We start from the raw sequence: 20,106 nt of genomic DNA, 5'->3' as shown, positions 1-20,106 counted from the left end.
ATCAAGCCACCGTAACCCTTTCTTTCTTCTTTCCTTTCTTGTATTATGTTGAGATCTAAATCTTTTGTCAAAAGAACACGTAAAGGAAACGTTGTTAAAGTAGTCAAAGAACATTATCTTCGTGATGATATTTCTTGTTCTTCTCAACTATGTTCCTCTTGTACTCACCATCAACCTCCTACCTTATCTGATTTACCTCGATCCACTTCAAACTTACCTCCACATTATCTAATCCCTGATACAAATGTTTTTATGAATCAAGTAAGTATCTTTTATTATATATAATATTGATATAAACTCGTTAAAACTATTTTTGATAGTTGGATCTCATGGAACATAGTACTGTCAAAGATGTTATTGTACTTCAAACTGTTCGAGAAGAACTTCGACATCTCAGTTTACCAATCTACAATCGACTCAACTCTGTATTAGCGGATACCAACAAACGGTTTTACTTATTTGCCAATGAACATCATCGGTAAGTAAAACCAAAAAGAAAAAAAATTTAGTTATTAACTAAACTCTTTTTCTTTGTCTATAGTGAAACATATATCGAAAAACTCAAAGACGAATCACCTAATGATAGAAACGATCGAGCCATTCGAGTATCTGCGAAATGGTACAATGATCACCTAAAGAATCAACCTGTGAAATGTATTCTACTAAGTGATGATCGTGCTAACCGTGAAAAAGCAACTACTATTGGTCTCAAAGCACTATCAGGTAAATAACAAGAAAAAAAAAACTCTATATACTTGATACTTACATACTTTTCTTTTAAAACAACAACAACTATCGATTCTAGTGAAAGATTATGTGGAAGGAATCAAGGATGTGCCAGAATTATTGGATATAGTGGCAATGCCAAAAGATAACACAAGCAATAACAAGAATGAAGTGGTTTATGAAGAAGTAAGTAAAACAAAGAAATTGTATTTAGTTAAACGTGATAAGTTAAATTATCTTTTATTTTATTAATATAGCACTTGACACCAGCACAAATACAAAATGGCATCAAGAAAGGAACACTTATTCAGGCTACTTTGAATATTAGTCAACACAATGTATTGGAAGCAACAGTAACAGGTGAAGTCAACGGTGAAATAAGAACAATTTATATTTTGGGACGAAATCATTTAAACCGAAGTATCCAAGGCGATGTAGTAGCTGTACAAGTATTACCTCAAACAGAATGGAAACGAACAGCATCAATGGCCATGGAAGAAGATAGTGATGATGAAGATGAAAATGGGTTGCATCAAGGTGACAAGACTCTTGACGATATCAATAATAATAAAGATCAGCCTGAGACAGATGGACCTGGTGAACCTACTGCCAAGGTGGTTGGTATTGTGCGAAAGAAATGGAGACCGTAAGTGACTAGTAACAATACATATATATATAATAATAATAACCCTATACTTTATTTTTATATTTTTAGTTATTGTGGTTTCATTGTGAAGAAATCCGTTCATTCAAAACCTGGATCTACTAATGCAGAATCCGTTCTTTTCAGAGCTATCGATCGACGAATTCCTCCTATCAAAATTCGAACTTCTCAAGCACATTCTCTAATCGGTAAACGTGTTGTCGTATCTATAGATTCTTGGACTACCAATTCAATGTAAATCATTTTTGCATATATATTTATATTCATGTATATATATTGTATATTAACTTAACATTTTTTTTTTTTGAAATAGGCTCCCTATGGGTCATTTTGTGAAAACGTTAGGTAGTTCAGGGGATCGAGAAACAGAAACAGAAGTTTTACTATTGGAACACGATGTACCTTATCAAGAATTCTCCAAACGGGTGCTTTCAGATCTACCAAAGGAAGGTGATGAATGGGTCGTTACAGATCAACATGTATATCATGAAAACAGACGCGATTTAAGGCATTTGAACGTGTGTAGTATTGATCCTCCTGGTTGTACTGATATTGATGATGCTCTACATGTTTTGGCTTTGGAAAATGGAAATTATCAAGTGGGTGTTCGTAAGTTTATATAAAAGTTAAAGGGGGTTGATGTTTATACTCATCTTTTTTTTTTTTCTCTTTGAAATTTTTTATCTCCCTATATTGTTAATATCCCAAGATATTGCGGATGTGACCTATTTTGTGAAACCTGGTCAAGCTATGGATGAAGAAGCTGCCTCTCGTGGTACTACAGTTTATCTTGTTGATAAACGTATTGACATGTTACCTTCTTTACTTGGCACAAGTAAGTCAATATATATATATATATATATAATACGAGTTTATGTATTCATTTTATATTTTATATGATTGTAGATCTTTGTTCTCTTAGATCTAATGTTGATCGATTGGCCTTTTCTTGTCTATGGGAAATGACTGAGGAAGGAAATATTGTTGGAGTTGAATTCACCAAAAGCATTATTCGATCCAAATTCTCATTCACTTATGAAGAAGCTCAAAATCGTATAGATGATAGGTAGAAAAAAAAAAAGATAAAAGATTAATTTGATGATTTCTAATTTGATTTTTTTTTTTTTTTTTTTTTGTAGCCGTATGCAAGATGATGTGACTAAGGGTATTCGGATATTGAACAAGTTTGCTAAAAAATTCAGAGCACAAAGAATGGAACGTGGTGCATTGACTTTATCAAGTCCTGAAGTACGATTCCATTTGGAAAATGAGTCACAAGATCCTGTGGATGTGGAACTCAAGGAACTCAAGGAAACAAACGCTTTGGTAGAAGAATTCATGTTGTTAGCTAATATCTCAGTAGCTGAAAAGATTTATAGCAAATTTCAGAATTCAGCCATGTTACGACGACATCCTACTCCTCCCAGCTCTAACTTTGATCAACTTCGAAAATCATTGGCGGAATACAGTAATGGTGCATTGGATTTGGATATACAATCTTCAAAAACTTTAGCTGATTCTTTGGATAAGGCGGTGGTTGCTGATGATCCTTATTTTAACAACTTGGTGCGTATTATGACTACACGTTGTATGATGCAAGCTCAATACTTTTGTTCTGGTACCGAATCCGAGGCTGAATTTAGACATTATGGTTTGGCTTCACCTATTTATACTCATTTTACCTCACCTATTCGTCGTTACGCCGGTAAGTCATTAAAAAAAAAAGAAAGGGAAGGATTAGAACTAATCATCTTTTTGTTTCTTACGATAATATAGATGTGATTGTACATCGATTATTACAAGCTTGTATTGATCCTGATGCTGTATATGGACAAGAATTGATTGATAAGGTCAAAATGAAGGACTTATGTGACGGTAAGATGATCTTTCTTAGAAAAGAAAGGAATGATCCTAAAATATATATCTGATCTTTTTTTTTTTTTGTTATGATGATCCTATATAATAGTACTCAACCATAGACATCGTATGGCTCAACAAGCGGGAAGAAGTTCAGTTGAATTATATACCCATATGTTTTTCAAGAACAAGGTACAAGTGGAAGATGGTCGTGTTATTCGTGTTTTGAAGAATGGATTTGTTGTACTGGTACCAAAGTAAGTGGGTATATATTTATTTTAAATGTATACGATTTTCATTCTCATTTCAAATTCTCTATATATTTAGGTTTGGTATTGAAGGCATTGTATACACCAGTGGCGGATCATCATCTACACCAAGTCCATTTACGTTTGATGAAGCAAACAATTGTCTCAAGACAGATGATGATATATGTATCAAGATCTTTAGCAATGTCAAGGTGCAAATCACAGTGGAAGGCGATGAACAAGGCATGAGGCAAAAGATGAAGATGCAATTAGTGGAACCCTTTGTACCAGGCGTCAGCGTCACTTTACAAGATTCTTCCAACAAGCGATCTTCAACAACTCAAGAAAAAGATCAAATATCTTTAGAAAGCAACGCAAATAATCGATCGAAAAAATTAAAAATAAACTAGTTTAGTGATAGATATTTTTTTTTAATAAGAATAAAGAAAATTCTGCTTTATTGAATTGATTCCTTATTATGGTGGGCAGTATGTTACAATGGATGATGATATTATGATATGATGGATGATGATGGAATGTGTTTTGTCATTTGAGGGCTTACTGTAGAGATAATAGAGATATTATAGTGAAGTTGGGTTTTTATTGGAAGTAATATAAAAAAAAGGAAGAAGAGTATATAGATTGTGTAGTAAATAGATGATGGGCTGCTTGGATATAGATGAGAGACAGATACTGTCCCCAATGAAATGTATTAAATAGAAAAGGACAATAAATAGTGAATGGTATCATCAAAATGCAAAAAAAAAAAAAAAGGAAAGGGCAGTGAAGAGTGTTTGTGAGTGAGATGAGATGAATGTATGTGAATTGTGGGATTATGTATTGAGGAATGATATTAAAAAAAAAATCAAAAAAAAACAAGAAGGGGCATATAGTATCATAATAATAATAATAATAATAAAAGGATCAAATAAAGAAGACAACCATGAAAACTTGAAATTGAAATAATAATAGAAATAAAAAAAAAAAAAAAAAGGTTAGGGATAAAACCAAAACCAAGAAACGAAGGAACCAGAAATATTCAAATGTAGGAAGAGGACATGAGAGGATGAGTCAACAAAGGAACACTTCCTTGATCCATAGAACAAGTAGGAGACTGGCTGGACGATGTAGTGACAGAAGGTGAGGAAGAAGAATGGTAAAAGTCCAAGGTAGGTGTTGTTGGAGGGAAAGATAACTTGATGCCGGATTGTTGTTGTTGGTACATATCAAGAATGGTGTGATCAGACAAAGGAGAGGTTGTATCCAAAGTCCAGCCAGGAGTGCCACAACTACTACTACCGCTGCTACTGCTACTGCTACTGTTGTTATTGTTACTGGTGGAGGTGATTGTGTTGCTAATGGGACTATTACTGCTACAACAACTATTTGCATCGGTTGGATCCATCCAACCCATCATGGTTGTATTGACTGGTGAAGAATGATTGTTTTCAGATGCACGACGATTCTAAAAAAAAAAAAAAAAAAAAAAAAAAAAAGAAAAGAAAAGAAAAAAGTGAGTAGGATGATTTTTTAAACGTCAATTTTTTTTTTTTTTTTTTTTTTTTTTGGTACCTGTTGTTGCAACATAGCGGTGTCCCATAATGGATTTGATTGGCTCAACAAAGGGCAGGATTGTCTTCGTTGCAAATCATTCTCTTGATGTTGTGAAAGATGCGCAGGCATTGTTAACCAAGAATTATGATCAAGCATTAACATGGATTGAGCGGCAGCTTGAGTGGCAACAGATCGAATATCATCCATAGAATAAAATAAGGAAGAGTTGCTACCACAAGATGATGATGAAGGGGTTGATGATAACAAACAAGAGGAAGGTGATGATGATGTGGGTGTCATTAAATAAGAATTATTATTATTAGTATTATCAGTGTTGTTAGTGTTGTTGTTATTAGTGATAGGGGAACCTTGTTGTGATTTCCTTTTTTGAAGCTTGGCCTTTGCACGACGATTTTGGAACCAAATCTGGACACCGCGAGGAGTCATGTCTAATTCCTGAGCTAAATAACGACGCACTGTAGCATTTGGTTTTGCATTTTCGAGAAAGGCTTTTTCTAATACTTTGAGTTGAGCTCTTGATGTACGACGACGATGTTTGATTTCAAAAGGATTGTAAAAAGTAGGCCTGAAATCTCCTTGATAAGGATCCATCAAGTGATGATACTCTTGAGAAGTTGGTGATTGAGTATAGTAAGGGTGACTGAAATAACCATTGGAGGACATCATAGAGGAAGGATGTGATAAGGATGGATGATGAAGTTGATGATGATTTGCTACTGATGATAATGCTGTTGTTGTAGATGATGATGCTGCTGCTGCTTGGGCTGCTGCTGAACCGGCGGCAGCTGCCATACTGGCTTGATGAAAAGACGAAGGATCGACGTTCAAATGAAATGATTGCTCAAAAGGTTGCATTGATTCTGTTGCCATGATGATAACAAGTTAGATTATAAGTATTAGAGATAATGATGATGATGATAAAAGAATAAGAATAAAGAATGAAAAAAAAAGGAAGTTGATCAAAAAAAAGTCAATCTATTTATCTTATTTTTTTTTTTTTTTTTTGGTGTGAGCAACACCCTTTTTCTTTTTTTTTTTTTAATTGAATTTGAGGTCAATGCGACTTGAAGTAAAAAAAAAAAAAAAGTAAGGGGAGTAAATTCCAAAGGAAAAAGGAAAAAAGGAGGGAAAGATATAAAACTGGGAGTTATAGTGAAAAAAAAAACAAGTGGTCAAAGAGTCCCGGGGTTTTCTTAGGTGGAAGGGCCAAGTTGGATCAACCCAAGGAATGACACTTTCTTTTTTCTTGTGGGTAGAGAAAGCAGATGACACGAGGATCTATATTTGTATTATGAAAAAAAAAAAAAAGGGTAACCTCCTAGCTTAAACCTTTTTCAGTTCAATGTGTATGAAAGAGACAATCCCTTTTCTTTACTCTTACACACGCGCACACCCACTCTCGTGCCACCAGCAAATCTTTCATTATTCATCCTTGTTTTCCTTTTTTTTTTTTTCTTTTTTTTTTTTTTTCTTCTTTACTTGTCTTGATTTACTCTCCAAAAAGAAACCGAAAAAGGCTTCAAACCAAAAAAAAAAAAAAAAAAAAGGGGTATGCACCCGAAAAAAAAAAAAGCATTCAAAACAGAAGATCATAGCTAAGATAACTAAACTGTCACATCCACTTTATTTACTTTGATAGGACCATGAAAATCATAACATTAGAATTAAAGTAACATACTACAAATAAACAAATAAACAAACAGAGAGATATTCCCAATAAAATGTAACAAAAAAAAAAGATAGACAAGGGAGAGGGATGATTGCCAAGGGGATGAAGCCAGTGATTAAATAAGGACGTGATACCGATGTTTCCATAATAGGATTTTAAGCGGCATGGAAGCTATCACTCATAAGTATGCATCAAAAAAGAAAAAGAAGCACACTGTGATGCGCGTGCCAGTTGGCAATCAAACTTGACTTTTTCATTATCATCATCGTCATCATCATCAACTACAACAATAAGACCATCATTACTTATTTTTAAGAAAGTCCTCCTTTCTAGTATAGTGATTTGACCTAATTCAGTATAATTATGGAACAAAGCTTGGAGAATTCCTTTTCAGTATATATACTATTCGAGAAATCACGTCAATGTTGTTTATTAATTTTTATTCCTGTTGCATGATCCCTCTATTGTTTTCATTAAAAAAAAAAGGATGATTTGTTGTAAAAAAAAAAAAAAAAAAAAAGTTGAAGGGAAGGAAGAATATCCTTTTTTTTTTAATATAACAAAAAAAAAAAAAAAGGTTTGCTTTCTCCTTTTGTCCGCTTAAACCAACCAACTTTCTGGCCATGCAACCCTACGCTCATACCAACTGACATCGCCTTGACCATCACCATGTAACAACACTCACAAGACATATGAATACTTATAAATGTATCCCCCTTTTTTTCTTTTTATGATCATTTGTCTACAACTGTGAAAACTGAAGGGTCCTTCCTCCTCTGTCGAGCACGAGCATCTACTAGTATACATAATAGCAACAGTGCGTTTAAGAATCCTTTTCTTTTTTTTTTTTTCTTAGGGTACCTGTCCACCCCTTAAAGTGTCTCATCATTGGATTTTGTTTTTTAATAACTCCTAGTCCGTCATCATCACCATCATACTATTGTCATGACATCATGTTGGATCTTTTTTTATAGATCACATCACTCCTCCCTTTGTAGATGATAGATCAGTGAATCCTAGTATGGATATATCAATCTATCTTTTTTCTTTTCTTAACATTTCTAAAGAAGACCAAAAAAAAAAAGTATGGGGTTTTTATTGTACAATATAAATCACTACTGCTAATACTACTGTTATCCTAAATATCACTATCTACATAAAAAAAAAAAAACAATCTATATTTCATCATTGATAGCTTCTCTTTCCCTTGTATATCCCCTTGCGATACCAGATCGACCTTCTTTGACATCACCAGCCTCATCTTGGCCCATTTTTGGATCCAAGCCCCGATAAGATCGATTTCGAAGGTATTCCCCTATATAGAGATAAACATTATCCACAGGATAAAAAAAAAAAGAAGAAAATGAGTAAAAAAGGAAACAGCCAAAGCATTGACTTGCCGCCAAATTCATCCTTTCCTTTTGACCCATAACACGTGCATCCATATTTGACTTCTCCTATCTTCACCAGAATTTTCTCCTTTTGTTGTTGTTCCATTTCATTCCTTTCTTTTTTTTTTTCCTCCCTTACCGGCTGTGCTGTTCATCAAATGAGCTATACTTGTTTCTTGATTACGTAAAGTGAGACCAGTTAAGTTACTTGTCAATGTTTCAGTGGATGGATCTATAGATAGAGAAACAAAGAAAATGAATTTATAAGAATTGAAGTGTTAGAAAAAGTTCAAAAAAAAAAAAATGGATGGTAACAGAGATTGACGTTGAATCGGCAATGCCACATTCCTTTCTCCCCCTCTCTCTCTTTCTTACCATCTTTTGCCTTGACTTTTTGGAATGGACCAGATACATATTGACCAGTAATCAAAGAGAAATGACCTTCTTCATCACTAGATCCTTCATCCATTTCCTATAAAAAAAAAGAGCAAGAGAACATATCAGTCAAACAAACCTAGTTTGCCACATACACGAAAAAGTCTGAACTCAAATGGCCCGACATGTGTTCATTGATTTTTTTTTCTTCTCCTATTTTGCTTAACCCCTCTTCTTGATATCTTTCTCTCTCTTTCTTTTTTATCTAGATCTTTGTTGCTTACCTCATCATATTGAAATCCATCTGTTCGCAAGTGAGGTAGTAATTTAGAAAAATCCAGCACGTAGTCTCCAGTCCATTCTTTAGATCTATATAAGGTATAAAGTGATAAAGTGATCAATGGAGTAGTTAGTATATACAAATAAGATTTCTCTTTTTCTTTTTCAATTTTAGACTTACTTGACAAGGGCTATTTCCAATTCAAATGGTGTCACGATAGGTCGATAAAAGTCCTATTAAAAAAAAAAAGAGATTTTTTTTTTTTGGGTCAGGCATTGATAGTGGTATATGTCAAAGAATAGGAGAAATACTTGGGTTTCTATAATCATACCTTTGAATCAATCAAACTATTTTCAGGACAAGCAACCAAGACATAACAATCAATTTCCATAAAGTTGGCCATTTTTGCTACATTGAGTTTTCCCATCACAAACATGTACCATTTCCTTCCAGATAGAGTAATCACCTTCTTCAAATGTTCTATGATATTCATATATGAAGCTGAATAAAGGAAATTCAGTTTGTTAGTATCAAAGCTTCTTTTCCCTCCTTTTTTTTTTCCCAGAATAATTCTTTCTTTCCCCTATTGATGTTTTCATGAGCACTTACCAACACCCAGGGTACCAACCACGATGCCAATGGTGTTTGCATCTTTTGCTTTCTGCACCATAAAATACCTAAAAAACAAGATATATATATAGAAAAAGAAGGGGTATAGGGGGAAAGAAGGGGATAAAGAATGAGACAAGGGATATTAGATTAATAAAGTAAAATCATGACAACTGCCCCCCTTTTTTTTTTTCTTCATTACCTTTTCATCAACATTTTGTTCACAGAGACTGTTTCTTTTCTACCATATTTTGATGAGGGATCATAAGTATAAACCTAAGAAAAAAAAAATCATTATCATTCCATGTTACCTTTTTTTTTTTTTTTTTTTTTTTTGCTTCTGATAAACCCCTATTTTTTTTTTTTGATGAACCTACCTGACATTGATGATGTACCATCATAATATTGGTCAATGTCAAACCTTCATGACCAATGAAAAAGATAACACATTGTTCCAAAGAAATATCATCTGGTAGAATATAAGTTCGTCCCCCTTTGCGTTTTTCGGCTGCTTGTTCAATATGATTTGTTGCTGTCACTGATGTTGTTCCACCACAATCTCCACCACATCTTCCTCCACAAGAACCAACCTTTTCTAAATCTGTTTCCTTTTCATGACATTTGCTTGTCTTTTTGTCCAAATGTCCATCGACGATACTTTCTTCTTGTTGAATAAAACTGGCAATTATATGTTGATATTCCAATTCAAGCTGTTTTGTTAATTTTTCTATATATATATATAAATCATGTAGTGTCATCGATCAGTATGAAAACATGGTTTAACACGGACCACTTTCCACCCTTACTTTATTTCCCCCCTTTTTTTTTGCACATACCTGTAGCATGGGCATATTCGACGTTACACATGATGATGACAGGCTGTGATCGATCTGGAATCAATTCTTGAAACTTTTCTATACAATCGTTGATATCCACTGGTTGTTGACCAAAAACGTATAAAACTGGAAGGTGACTTGTCCTATAGATAGAAATTAAATCGATTAAAAAAAAAAGACCAAATAATTATGATGTTTTCTTACGGTGATAAACAAGAGTGTCCATAATGAATTATCACTTGAGCATCAATATGTTGAGCAGCCACTTCGTCCACACAGCAGCTACCATAAGAAGTATCCGCCAATATAAAAAAGGCCACAGATGATTTGTCCTCCATATTAGCATATGTCTTCAATAATCTTGCTACTGCCGTTGCATCAGCTAACATTTCGTCAGGAAATTGGAGTGCTACCCTTTGATAACCATGTTGATGAATGTATGCCACTGTCCGTTCGATCTCATACAAGCTCAGTAATGTCGCATCATCGTCATGTCGTATACTTTCTGTCACCTCACGTTCCATAATATCTTGTCCATCATTTGAAAATGCTGTAGGTCCTTGTGCTGGTGCTGCCATGATATAGTTGTATATATTGTTGTTTGCTTCCGTGATCTCAATTCACAGACAAACAAAAAAAAAAAAAAAAAAAGAACAAGCAGAAAAGTGTTTTAAAGGTATAGCTGATTTTTTTTTTTTAGTCAACCTGGGCGGGAGATGAAAAGTGACGGCAACGACCAAAAAAAAAAAAAAAAAAAAAAAGAAACTCTTCCCTCCACTTTTTTTTTTCTTCTTTCTTTCCACCCTTTCATCTATACATATACACACTCTCTCGCTCACTTATCATGACCTTTGTACAATTACTTCGTTCACAAACACCCAGACTCAAACATTCAACATCTTTACGTACAGTCATTTCTAAACGATGGGCTTCAACCAATACAACTGGGGAAGCGGTCAAAGAAGAAAGTAAGTATTATTCAAACTTGTGTATATATTCACCTTCAAAAAACAATATTGAACGCGCAATTGTCTTTTCTACATGGTTCATCTATTTTGTACTTATTATTATTTTTCATATAGCTTTTAATAACAATGTCTGGCGTAATACCATCCTTCTGGCTATTGCTGGCTTTATTTGGTACCGTATCGATGAACGAGTAACAGACCAAGGTGATGTAAGTAAACTCCTATTATTCATTCATTCATTTTGTTCGACAAACTTGACATTTTATTCTTTTTTTTTTTTTTTTTTTTTTTTTTTTTTTTTTTTTAGGAAAAACATCCCGTCACCAACTGGATTGAATATCATATGAACAAAAGCCAAGATAACGATCAGATTGCTGAAACAAACTTTGATAATGCTAAAAAAATTGCCGAATACAAGTAAATTACTCCACAAAAATGTGAACAAAAGAACTGATAAGTTTTATTATTATTATTATTATTTAAAATATAGATTGGTCTATCAAGATGCTCAACGACCTCCCATCTATCGTATGCGATATCCAGAGTAAGTAGTAAAACAAGAAATTACTATGTGGACTCATGATTTTATTTTCTCCCAAAAATAATATAGAACCTTTGAAAGATCAAGTCCTCGTGCATTGGTAACAGGTAACAACTGCGACCTTTCCGACGTAAAGATTCGACAGAACACAGAATAGTGTAGATAAGTTGACACCCTTGATTATTTGGAACACGATGTAGCAAATAAAATTGAACTGTTTTTGAAACCCAACTCCATCCACTGTCTTTTTTTTTCACTTTCCTTTCCTTGATCAAGCCTTTTTTTCTTTTTTTTTTTTCTTTTTTTTTCGAGACGTTGAATGTTTATCTGTTTTCCCAAATTCTCATAACAATGTTGGCAGACAGTGAGAAAATTGGACAGAGGGTAAACCAAGTTAATAACAATCAAATAAATTGCGGTGGGTGTTGGCGGTGTTGACGATGTTGTGGAATTGGTGTAAGTTAAATAAAAAAAAATATAAAAAAATAAGACGAGAACAAGTCTGTACGATTTCTTTTTTTTTATTTAAACAAGAGACGAAGCATCTACACAAAAAGTTTTGTTGGTTTTATATATAAGTACGTGGTGAGTGATATGTATTACTAGTATCATCATACTGTATTTAAGATTGGTGATCAAATTTTATTTTTGTTTTTGTTTATTCTTGTTTTGGTTCGTAATACTTTATTTATCATTGATGTGATGTTATCATAATAGCTGCCCTGGAGTGCCTATACATTCAGCATGATGATTTTCAAAGTCCGTATTTTTTTTTTTTATTCTTTCTTCGATATTTTTCTTTTCTTTTCTTTTCTTTCTTTCTTTTCTTTATAATGACTTTAATCTTAATACATCAGTTAGTGATCTATACTAGTCATACTTTTATTTAATAAAGCTATTATTTTTATTCCTACTACTTTATTACACGTCAATGTAATTGATTCCATCTCGCGATGTATTTTTATTTTTTATTTTATGAATATGGCTACGGAATACGCTTATACGATAAGGTTCTACTAGTAGTCCTACTACCCGTGCTACCGCTGCTGCTACTACGGAAAGGGTAGATAAAGGTAAAATAAAATTTAAAGTTTCTATTATGCCTATTAGAGGAAAAGAGTGACGAGTAATATTTTAATCTTTTTATACGACAAAAAGGAAAAAGAAGAATGGTGGAAAAAAAAATATAGAAAAAAGAAAACGACCCAGAAACATTGATATGGTAAAAAAAAAAAAAAAGGAAGCCCAATGCATGACAAGACTAATCTTAGTTATCTATTTATGTCATATTTCTCGGTATAAATGAAGATGGCAACCTTGAAAAAAAGTAAGCGAAAAAAAAAGAAAAACAGGAAAGTGCAGTAACGAACGGAATTGTTTTGGGAAAAATAGAATTCAAGGTTGTCTTTAAAGATGAGGAAACCGTCAGAAAGAAGGTAGACTCCATCCGTACACTGTATGGATGGGGGGGATGAAACAACAACATCAACAGCAACAACAACATCAACAGCAGCAACAGCAGCAACAACATCAACAGCAGCAACAATATCATCAACAGCAGCAACATCAACTGCAACAACATCAACAGCAACAACATCAACAGCAACAACATCAACAGCAACAACATCAACAGCAACACCGTTCATGACATTAAGAACATATGATGACAATCCAGATGGAATGGATATTGAACGAATAAAAGAAAAATTAAAAGAAATATCACAGCAAATCGGCAGGACAGATTGCCATCAACTTATCTTACGACACAATGCCCTTTATTACCGCTTCATGCCATCACAGCTATATGACGCCTATTACTGTAATACACTGTATCATCATCATCATTATTATTATTAAAATAAACTTACTATTAAACAAAGCATTAAAGTCTAATAAATATAAAAAGAAAAGCAAATAGACTAAAGGCCCGTCTTGATTTTTGTAAAGTTGTAGTCCAGAAAGAAAACTTGTATTTGATGGATGTATAAGGAGACCTTGTAGTTTGTAAATTGGTTTAAAAATTGATATCAAAATAGATGAAGAAAAAAAAAAGAAAGATAAAATAGTATTTTTTTTTATATTTCTCACTTGTCATCGATCGATCGCATGTCTCAGTTAATGAAAATAGATGAAGAAGACCCGAGTAAATGATTTTAAAAGAGAAAAACAATTATGCAAATTTACATCCACATCACAAGATATGAACATTACATTAGTATACCCCTGTCTTAGCACTGAATATGATGATGATACCATATAAAAAATATAGTTCTTTTTTTTCCAAATATGACTGTTGAAAAGAATCAGCTCACCTGCTGAGACAATCACCATCAATCATCAATCAACGTGTTTTGACATACTCTACCGACATCTCTGGAGCGATATCTGAAAAAGTGGTAATGCAACATTCATTTTGGAAAACCCCGATATTTTGACCAGCAAAAAAAAAAAAAAAAAAAAAAAAAAAAAAAAAAAAAAAAAAAAATTGAATTATTAAAAAAAAAAAAAAAAAAAAAGTTCTTTTATTCTTGTTAGCCTAAGAATTCATCTTGGCAAAACGCAAAGATTTTTAAACATTGCTGCAAATTGTCTTGCAAAATACTGTATTACCGTTCCTTTGTAACCTTGACTACGCCACGATTGACAATGAAAACTGAAAGTGAATGGCGTGCCATCTTGACTCCTCAACAATTCCGGGTATTAAGAGAAAAGGGTACTGAAGCCCCAGGTACTGGTGAATATAACAAACATGACAAAGAAGGTAGGTTATTATTTTGTATTGTTGTAGATAGCCTTCTAACCTTTCTTTTTATATAAATATATATATATATATATATATATATATACGATCTTGAACGTATTCTCTCCCCAAAACAAAAGGAGTTTACAACTGTGCCGCCTGTAATGCACCTCTTTACAAATCGACAACGAAATTCAACAGTGGTTGTGGTTGGCCTGCCTTTTTTGATGCTATTCCTGGAGCAGTGGTTCGTCATGAAGATACGTCTCATGGTATGAAAAGAATCGAAATAGTATGTGCGAACTGTCAGTCTCATTTAGGTCATGTCTTCCAAGGAGAAGGGTTCCCTACACCTACAGATGAACGTCATTGTGTCAATAGTATATCTCTTAAATTCAGTGATCAAAAAGAGTAGATCTAGATTACTTTTTATTGTTATTTTTCAATAAATGTCTATCCTTATCCAATTTTTTTTTTTCGTCACCCTATTCTCTCCTTGTTGATGATATTTGAATGCTTTATTTTGTTTAGATTAATTTTAGCAGACATCCTTACTATATTATCTCCAAATGATTCAAATATATATATATATGATATTGTCAGGATGCTCCTTTCAAACCCACCTGAAAGAAATATCCAATGAGTTGGTTGTGATGGGTGCTATGTAATCATAAAAATATGATGGACAATAAATTGATATAAATGATGGTTGGTGGAAGATGATAAATAAAAAAAAAAAAGGTAACGAGACTATTTGGTTTGTTGCCTACTTTAATATTAAATTTCGAATATTATACGGTAACTGATCTATAACTATAAAATACTACATCTATCTATCTTCGTCCACCTTTCTTCTTTTTGCTTGCTTCCAAATTGGGGGCTGATACCTTGACCTTGCTCATCATTGTATTGATTGCTTCCATATCTGGTACACCTTTGATTAATTCCTTTTCACGAGCAGTAATGTCTTGATGATTCAAAAATACTGATTGCGCTTGTTTGATAGCTAATACCATAAAAGCAAATAATATAGATCTGTTAGCATCCATGTCATTCTTGATCATTAATAATAATAATAATAAAAAAAATATACATGATTTCATTTACCTTTGCCACGCTTCAATGTACCTGGAGTCAACTTGACCTTGTATTTGTATTTCTGAAGAGCCGGATAAGGCGCACAAACTGGAATGGCAAAATGAAGTAGGTCATTTGGCAGAGGATTTGCTGTCAAAGAATCTAATGATGTCAAACTAGCCAATTCTTCATTTTCCAACATGGTGATGTTTTCTTCCTTTAGCATCTGTCGAATGTCCTCCGTTTCTTTAGCATTGTCGTGCAATGTCTAGATAAACAAATACGATGTAGGTTAGCACATATTCGATCGCTTAGCTAATAAAATTCATCGTATCTTCTATGTGTATATATGTATCCTACCTCTGAATCCTTTGTTTTATTGGTATCCACTATATCATCAGTAGTCGTTGATTCTTCAGCTTGTCTTTGTTTCCTTCGTTCTTCACGTTCCTTTTCCATGGCTAACTTTTCTGCCTTTTCTTTGGCTTGTTTCTTTGCCTTCTTCCCTTTTGGCTGAGGTCCCTTGTTTGACTATATACATAGTGAATAAATTGTTGATTAATTCTTTCGTACTAATATATATATATATTCTATGTCTTCAAGCACTTACGCCTAATATTTCCATTCGTAGCTGGCGTTCTTCTTCGTCTTGATCACCATATTTTTCTTTGATCTTTTTTGATTTGCCTTTGCGTCCACGTGTTGATACTGGTTGTTGTTTGGGTTCATTGGCTTTGTTGTTATTGCTTGGTTTCTTGTTGGGTTTTGGCTGAGATGAAAACTCGTCCAACTTTGGTGTATTGTTTCCACTTCCTGTTCCTTTGGTACCTTTCTTCATATCTCGTCGTTCCTTGGCGGATATAGCCTTTTTGCTCTATTGGTCGAGAATTAGAAAAAGAAAAATGGAGATATAGTAAGCTTTTGTTAATTCATTTTGGCTCTTATTCTTTCCTAACCTGTGATTTATCTGATGGTTGGTTTTGAGCAAAGGAAGGTAGTGTATCGTCATTTTCACCATATTCTTCAAGATCATATTTGTTCCATTCTTTGTCTTTTGTTGAACCATTTGCTGTGTTAGGAGATACTTCATTGACATTGGAGGGAGTTGTAAGTTGAGTATCTGGGAAAGCAGTTTCATCATTATCAGAACTACTACTATCTGAGCTATCATCGTCATCATCATCCGCTATAATAATCAAATAAATATCACATTACGGGATATATCTACACCTTTTTTTTTTTTTTGTTTACCAATATTCACATCTTTGACTGACTTCATAATAGCACCTTCTTGTTCTTCTTCTTGGATATTAGCTTCAATATGATCTTCTTTGATTTCTTGATTATCATCTTGGTCACCATCCTGTTCAAGTTCTTGTCGCTTTTCATTGATATGATTTCCAATAGATGATTCATCGAGTTTGAAGAGATAGCCAAAGCCATACACCAATTGAACGGGAGGTAAAAAGTTCTTCTTACCGCGAATCATAAAACTACCAGTGGTTAGATATTCACCAGTTGGAGCAGATTTGGATACCTATGACATTATCAGTTACACATTATACAGTTAATCTATTTCTTTTTAATATAAAAAAAAATATTATACCTGATCTGGATGGACCCAATAGGCACTAGTAACGATTTTGGCATCCCAAGCTTTGCTTTGGCAAACGGACATAATACCAGCTTGGAAAAGAGTACTTGGCGGAATAGGTTTGTCTGCAGAATCGGGTTTGTTCTTGACTACGACAGATGCTGCGCCATGAAGATCAGCATGTACATAGACATCACCTAGTTATTTGAAGATAGAAAAAAGGGTATGTCAATAAGTCTTCTAACTGTGACGTATTCCATTACCTTTCAAAAGATATCTTTTCACCAGAATTTCATTTTGTTGCATATCCCTGCCCGCAATAATCAGATAACCTTCAGTAGAGATAAACCATAAAAATTTCTCAAACCAGAACGGCTTGCGAATTTTGTTGATACTGACATTAATTTTGGTTTCTTTCAAATCCTGCCGAATCTTTCGTTCTGCTGATTTCAAAGCCTACCCACAAAAATAAATAAATAAATAAATAAATAAATACGGAATCAATTTCAATTAAAGTCATTGTAGTTTTTTTTTTTTTTTATTACCTTGGATGTAGCTGCAATCGTCTTTTCATGTTTGACAGCAGTGGTTTTTTTCATATCATAATAAACGCGAGCATTGGCGAAGGCTGTGGTGGATATATCAACATCGACTTTGTACAATTGTTGTTGCTGTTGTTGTTGTTGTTGTCGCTTTTCTTCAATAGAGTCATCACTATTTTCATCATCATCATTATCATCACTATCATCACTGTCTTCGTTGTCATAAGGATCCCTTCAAAATAAAAATAATAAATAAATAAATAAATAAACTATCAGATAACCATGTTATTTAACCATTCTTTAATACTTACGATAATAAAAGTGTGATTTGATTGGTTTTCAATTTCAAAGCATCAATCATCAAAGCAATAGGATTATTTCGTCGTTTCTCCTCCTTGACCAGTTCCTCTAGATCCAGCCAATCCATTTGACTAGCCACAGCATTTCGAATAATAGAGATTGCCGCGTCCACAGTATCGAGATTGAGTTCAATCAATTGAGCCTTCCGCGTGTTCGACATTTGTTGATCTAAAAGACCTGCTACACGGCCTTCTTGCTCTTTTCGTACAGCTTCCAGTTTCTTGATTGCTGCGTTTTCCTACAGTTTTTCTTCAAGTATGAGTAACATTTTTATTTATTTTATTTATTTTTCCCATTAGTCCATTCTTCTTTACCTGATTTCTTGCTTTCATCTCCAGTTTCTGTGCCTCGATTGCAGAGTAAAATTCGTCAACAGCACTATCAAATGTAGGGAATTCTAGGTATTTCTTGGTTGCATGTTGATGATATAGGTACGGATGAAATTCGTCATAACTATTAATAAAGAAAAATAGATAAGTCCGAGGTAAAGCAATAATGTATTTCCTTTCTTTTCAGTTTTTTTCTATGACTAATATATATCCTTACATTTCCACTTCTTTCAGTTCTTTTCCATCGATATCTTGTTGTCTATCTTGATTTGCATTGTCAAGTAAAATAATGTAGCCCTAAAAAAAGTTTACAAATTAGTTTCTAGATTTATACATATAGATATATTACAATACCTTGGGAACCTTATTCGCAGTAGAAGCGACCATTTCATCACTTTTTGTAAACGCCACAAGTAAATCCTTAAGAGCAGGAGAATCTAAGATTTAAAAGGATTTTTTTGAGTCATCAATAATCAACATAACCCATACCAAATATAGTTCTTACCATCAGAACAATCAAATTCTGTTGCGACTTTGGTATTGGGATTGAGACCAGCTTCAAGGATAATATGTTCTGTCATCGCTGGACCATATTCTATAAGAACAAATGTTAAAAATAAAAACACCTTTCTGTTATTATTCTCTGTTTCTGTTTCTTTTTCTTTTTTTTTTTTTTTCAATTTACCAAATCCAATATTGAGTATTTTTTTCAGAGTATCCTTAGGTCCCGCTTTTTGTAAAACTTGTTTCAATTTATCTACTTCCACCTTTTGAAAATCACGAAGTGTAGCATCAATATTGTAGATTTCACCAGCTACCATACGCACCGTGTCACTTTGTACCACACGCAATAAAGTCAATATACGATATTCATGATCTGTCAAAATAATATTGCCCTGAAAATAAAATGGGAAAATGAGAAAAAAAAAAAAAACAAAAACAAATATTTTATGTTGTATCTTACTGAAGCATAGAATTCTGCAATAATATGGAATCCAAGACTATTTTCACCACCACCAAACTCAAAGTCCACAATACGATCCACACCAACTTGACGGACGCCAGTCAAACGACGAGTACGAATATGTTTACGAAGCTAATAAATACATAAATAAATAATTGACATATATTTTTTTTTCGTATCGTTATTTTCTTAAAGTTTCTCTTTTAGTTTACTTTTGCACAAAACATGGAAGGCATAGCAGATTTTTCTCGGCTGAATTGAGTAGTATGAATTCTTGTACCAGATTCAATCAGGACTAATTCTTTGTCATCAGGCTACAAGATAAAATATGTCAATAAATCAAGTTTTATTATTATTCTTATTAATATCATTTACCTTTCCAAACTTAAACAGAAATGTCTTTGAATTCACGTCATATACATTTTGCAACCGAAGTCCTATCAATCTATCATGAAAATGAGCAAGAGAATTCAAATATACAAGAAGTTTTCTTTTTCTTTTTTCTTTTTCTCTTTTTTTTTTTTTTTTTACCTTTCTTTCAAATTGGCCACAGTGGCACGTATATCTAAAGCATTAAACCGTTGCTTCATTGTAAATTCAGAAATACAAATAAAAACAATAGTATTGCAAGAGGTATAAAAAAAAAAAAAAAGACGCACTTAAAAGGCCCTATTTTTCCTGTTTGTCGCAGCGAAGGCTTCGGTGTTCGATGTCCGATCCCGCAGTCGAAGCTAAAGGTAATCTTTGCTTCCTTTCTTTTT

The 20,106-nt window shown here is 33.4% G+C and overlaps 7 protein-coding genes across 7 annotated transcripts; 3 read left to right on the top strand and 4 right to left on the bottom strand.

The window, feature by feature from the left end:
- Positions 1-17: 17 nt before the first annotated feature.
- Positions 18-3,992, top strand: BX664DRAFT_379707 (uncharacterized protein). Its single transcript, XM_051548868.1, has 13 exons — positions 18-261; positions 321-478; positions 542-723; positions 806-912; positions 984-1,372; positions 1,442-1,624; positions 1,704-1,999; positions 2,100-2,225; positions 2,297-2,456; positions 2,530-3,095; positions 3,167-3,265; positions 3,357-3,504; positions 3,575-3,992. Exons 1-13 carry the CDS (start codon positions 46-48, stop codon positions 3,903-3,905), a joined length of 2,961 nt encoding a protein of 986 aa, XP_051398857.1. The 5' UTR covers positions 18-45; the 3' UTR covers positions 3,906-3,992.
- Positions 3,993-4,467: 475 nt separating this feature from the next.
- Positions 4,468-5,940, bottom strand: BX664DRAFT_359744 (uncharacterized protein; the record flags this gene model as incomplete). Its single annotated transcript, XM_051548111.1, has 2 exons — positions 4,468-4,960; positions 5,068-5,940. The coding sequence occupies 2 exons, from the start codon at positions 5,938-5,940 to the stop codon at positions 4,535-4,537; spliced, it is 1,299 nt and encodes a 432-aa protein (XP_051398856.1). The 3' UTR covers positions 4,468-4,534.
- Positions 5,941-7,827: 1,887 nt separating this feature from the next.
- BX664DRAFT_335144 (diphthamide biosynthesis protein 2) lies at positions 7,828-10,870 on the bottom strand. The gene is made up of 11 exons (XM_051545847.1): positions 10,435-10,870; positions 10,231-10,373; positions 9,772-10,121; positions 9,597-9,670; positions 9,395-9,462; positions 9,117-9,286; positions 8,966-9,018; positions 8,790-8,874; positions 8,506-8,602; positions 8,270-8,362; positions 7,828-8,054 (listed from the first exon to the last, which is right to left on the bottom strand). Exons 1-11 carry the CDS (start codon positions 10,806-10,808, stop codon positions 7,915-7,917), a joined length of 1,647 nt encoding a protein of 548 aa, XP_051398855.1. The 5' UTR covers positions 10,809-10,870; the 3' UTR covers positions 7,828-7,914.
- Positions 10,871-11,001: 131 nt separating this feature from the next.
- On the top strand, positions 11,002-11,970 carry BX664DRAFT_335143 (uncharacterized protein). Its single transcript, XM_051545846.1, has 5 exons — positions 11,002-11,198; positions 11,313-11,407; positions 11,506-11,615; positions 11,689-11,742; positions 11,809-11,970. Exons 1-5 carry the CDS (start codon positions 11,075-11,077, stop codon positions 11,894-11,896), a joined length of 471 nt encoding a protein of 156 aa, XP_051398854.1. The 5' UTR covers positions 11,002-11,074; the 3' UTR covers positions 11,897-11,970.
- A 636-nt stretch (positions 11,971-12,606) lies between these two features.
- Positions 12,607-13,306, bottom strand: BX664DRAFT_335139 (uncharacterized protein; the record flags this gene model as incomplete). Its single annotated transcript, XM_051545845.1, has 2 exons — positions 12,607-12,842; positions 13,090-13,306. The coding sequence occupies 2 exons, from the start codon at positions 13,304-13,306 to the stop codon at positions 12,661-12,663; spliced, it is 399 nt and encodes a 132-aa protein (XP_051398853.1). The 3' UTR covers positions 12,607-12,660.
- A 954-nt stretch (positions 13,307-14,260) lies between these two features.
- Positions 14,261-14,955, top strand: BX664DRAFT_379705 (Mss4-like protein). Its single transcript, XM_051548867.1, has 2 exons — positions 14,261-14,500; positions 14,620-14,955. The coding sequence occupies exons 1-2, from the start codon at positions 14,386-14,388 to the stop codon at positions 14,892-14,894; spliced, it is 390 nt and encodes a 129-aa protein (XP_051398852.1). The 5' UTR covers positions 14,261-14,385; the 3' UTR covers positions 14,895-14,955.
- A 252-nt stretch (positions 14,956-15,207) lies between these two features.
- BX664DRAFT_335135 (fibronectin-binding protein A N-terminus-domain-containing protein) lies at positions 15,208-19,969 on the bottom strand. The gene is made up of 19 exons (XM_051545844.1): positions 19,877-19,969; positions 19,721-19,790; positions 19,558-19,659; positions 19,346-19,477; positions 19,067-19,277; positions 18,887-18,976; positions 18,736-18,818; positions 18,599-18,678; positions 18,367-18,505; positions 18,004-18,290; positions 17,696-17,924; positions 17,414-17,606; positions 17,163-17,347; positions 16,808-17,093; positions 16,513-16,742; positions 16,167-16,430; positions 15,917-16,087; positions 15,587-15,824; positions 15,208-15,485 (listed from the first exon to the last, which is right to left on the bottom strand). Exons 1-19 carry the CDS (start codon positions 19,933-19,935, stop codon positions 15,313-15,315), a joined length of 3,222 nt encoding a protein of 1,073 aa, XP_051398851.1. The 5' UTR covers positions 19,936-19,969; the 3' UTR covers positions 15,208-15,312.
- Between the last annotated feature and the right edge of the window lie 137 nt (positions 19,970-20,106).

The sequence above is a fragment of the Halteromyces radiatus genome (assembly GCF_025201355.1).
Source record: "Halteromyces radiatus strain CBS 162.75 chromosome Unknown BX664scaffold_5, whole genome shotgun sequence".
NCBI lineage: Eukaryota > Fungi > Mucoromycota > Mucoromycetes > Mucorales > Cunninghamellaceae > Halteromyces > Halteromyces radiatus.
Note: the sequence above shows the minus strand (reverse complement) of the source record. Positions and strands in the feature narration are given on the sequence as shown.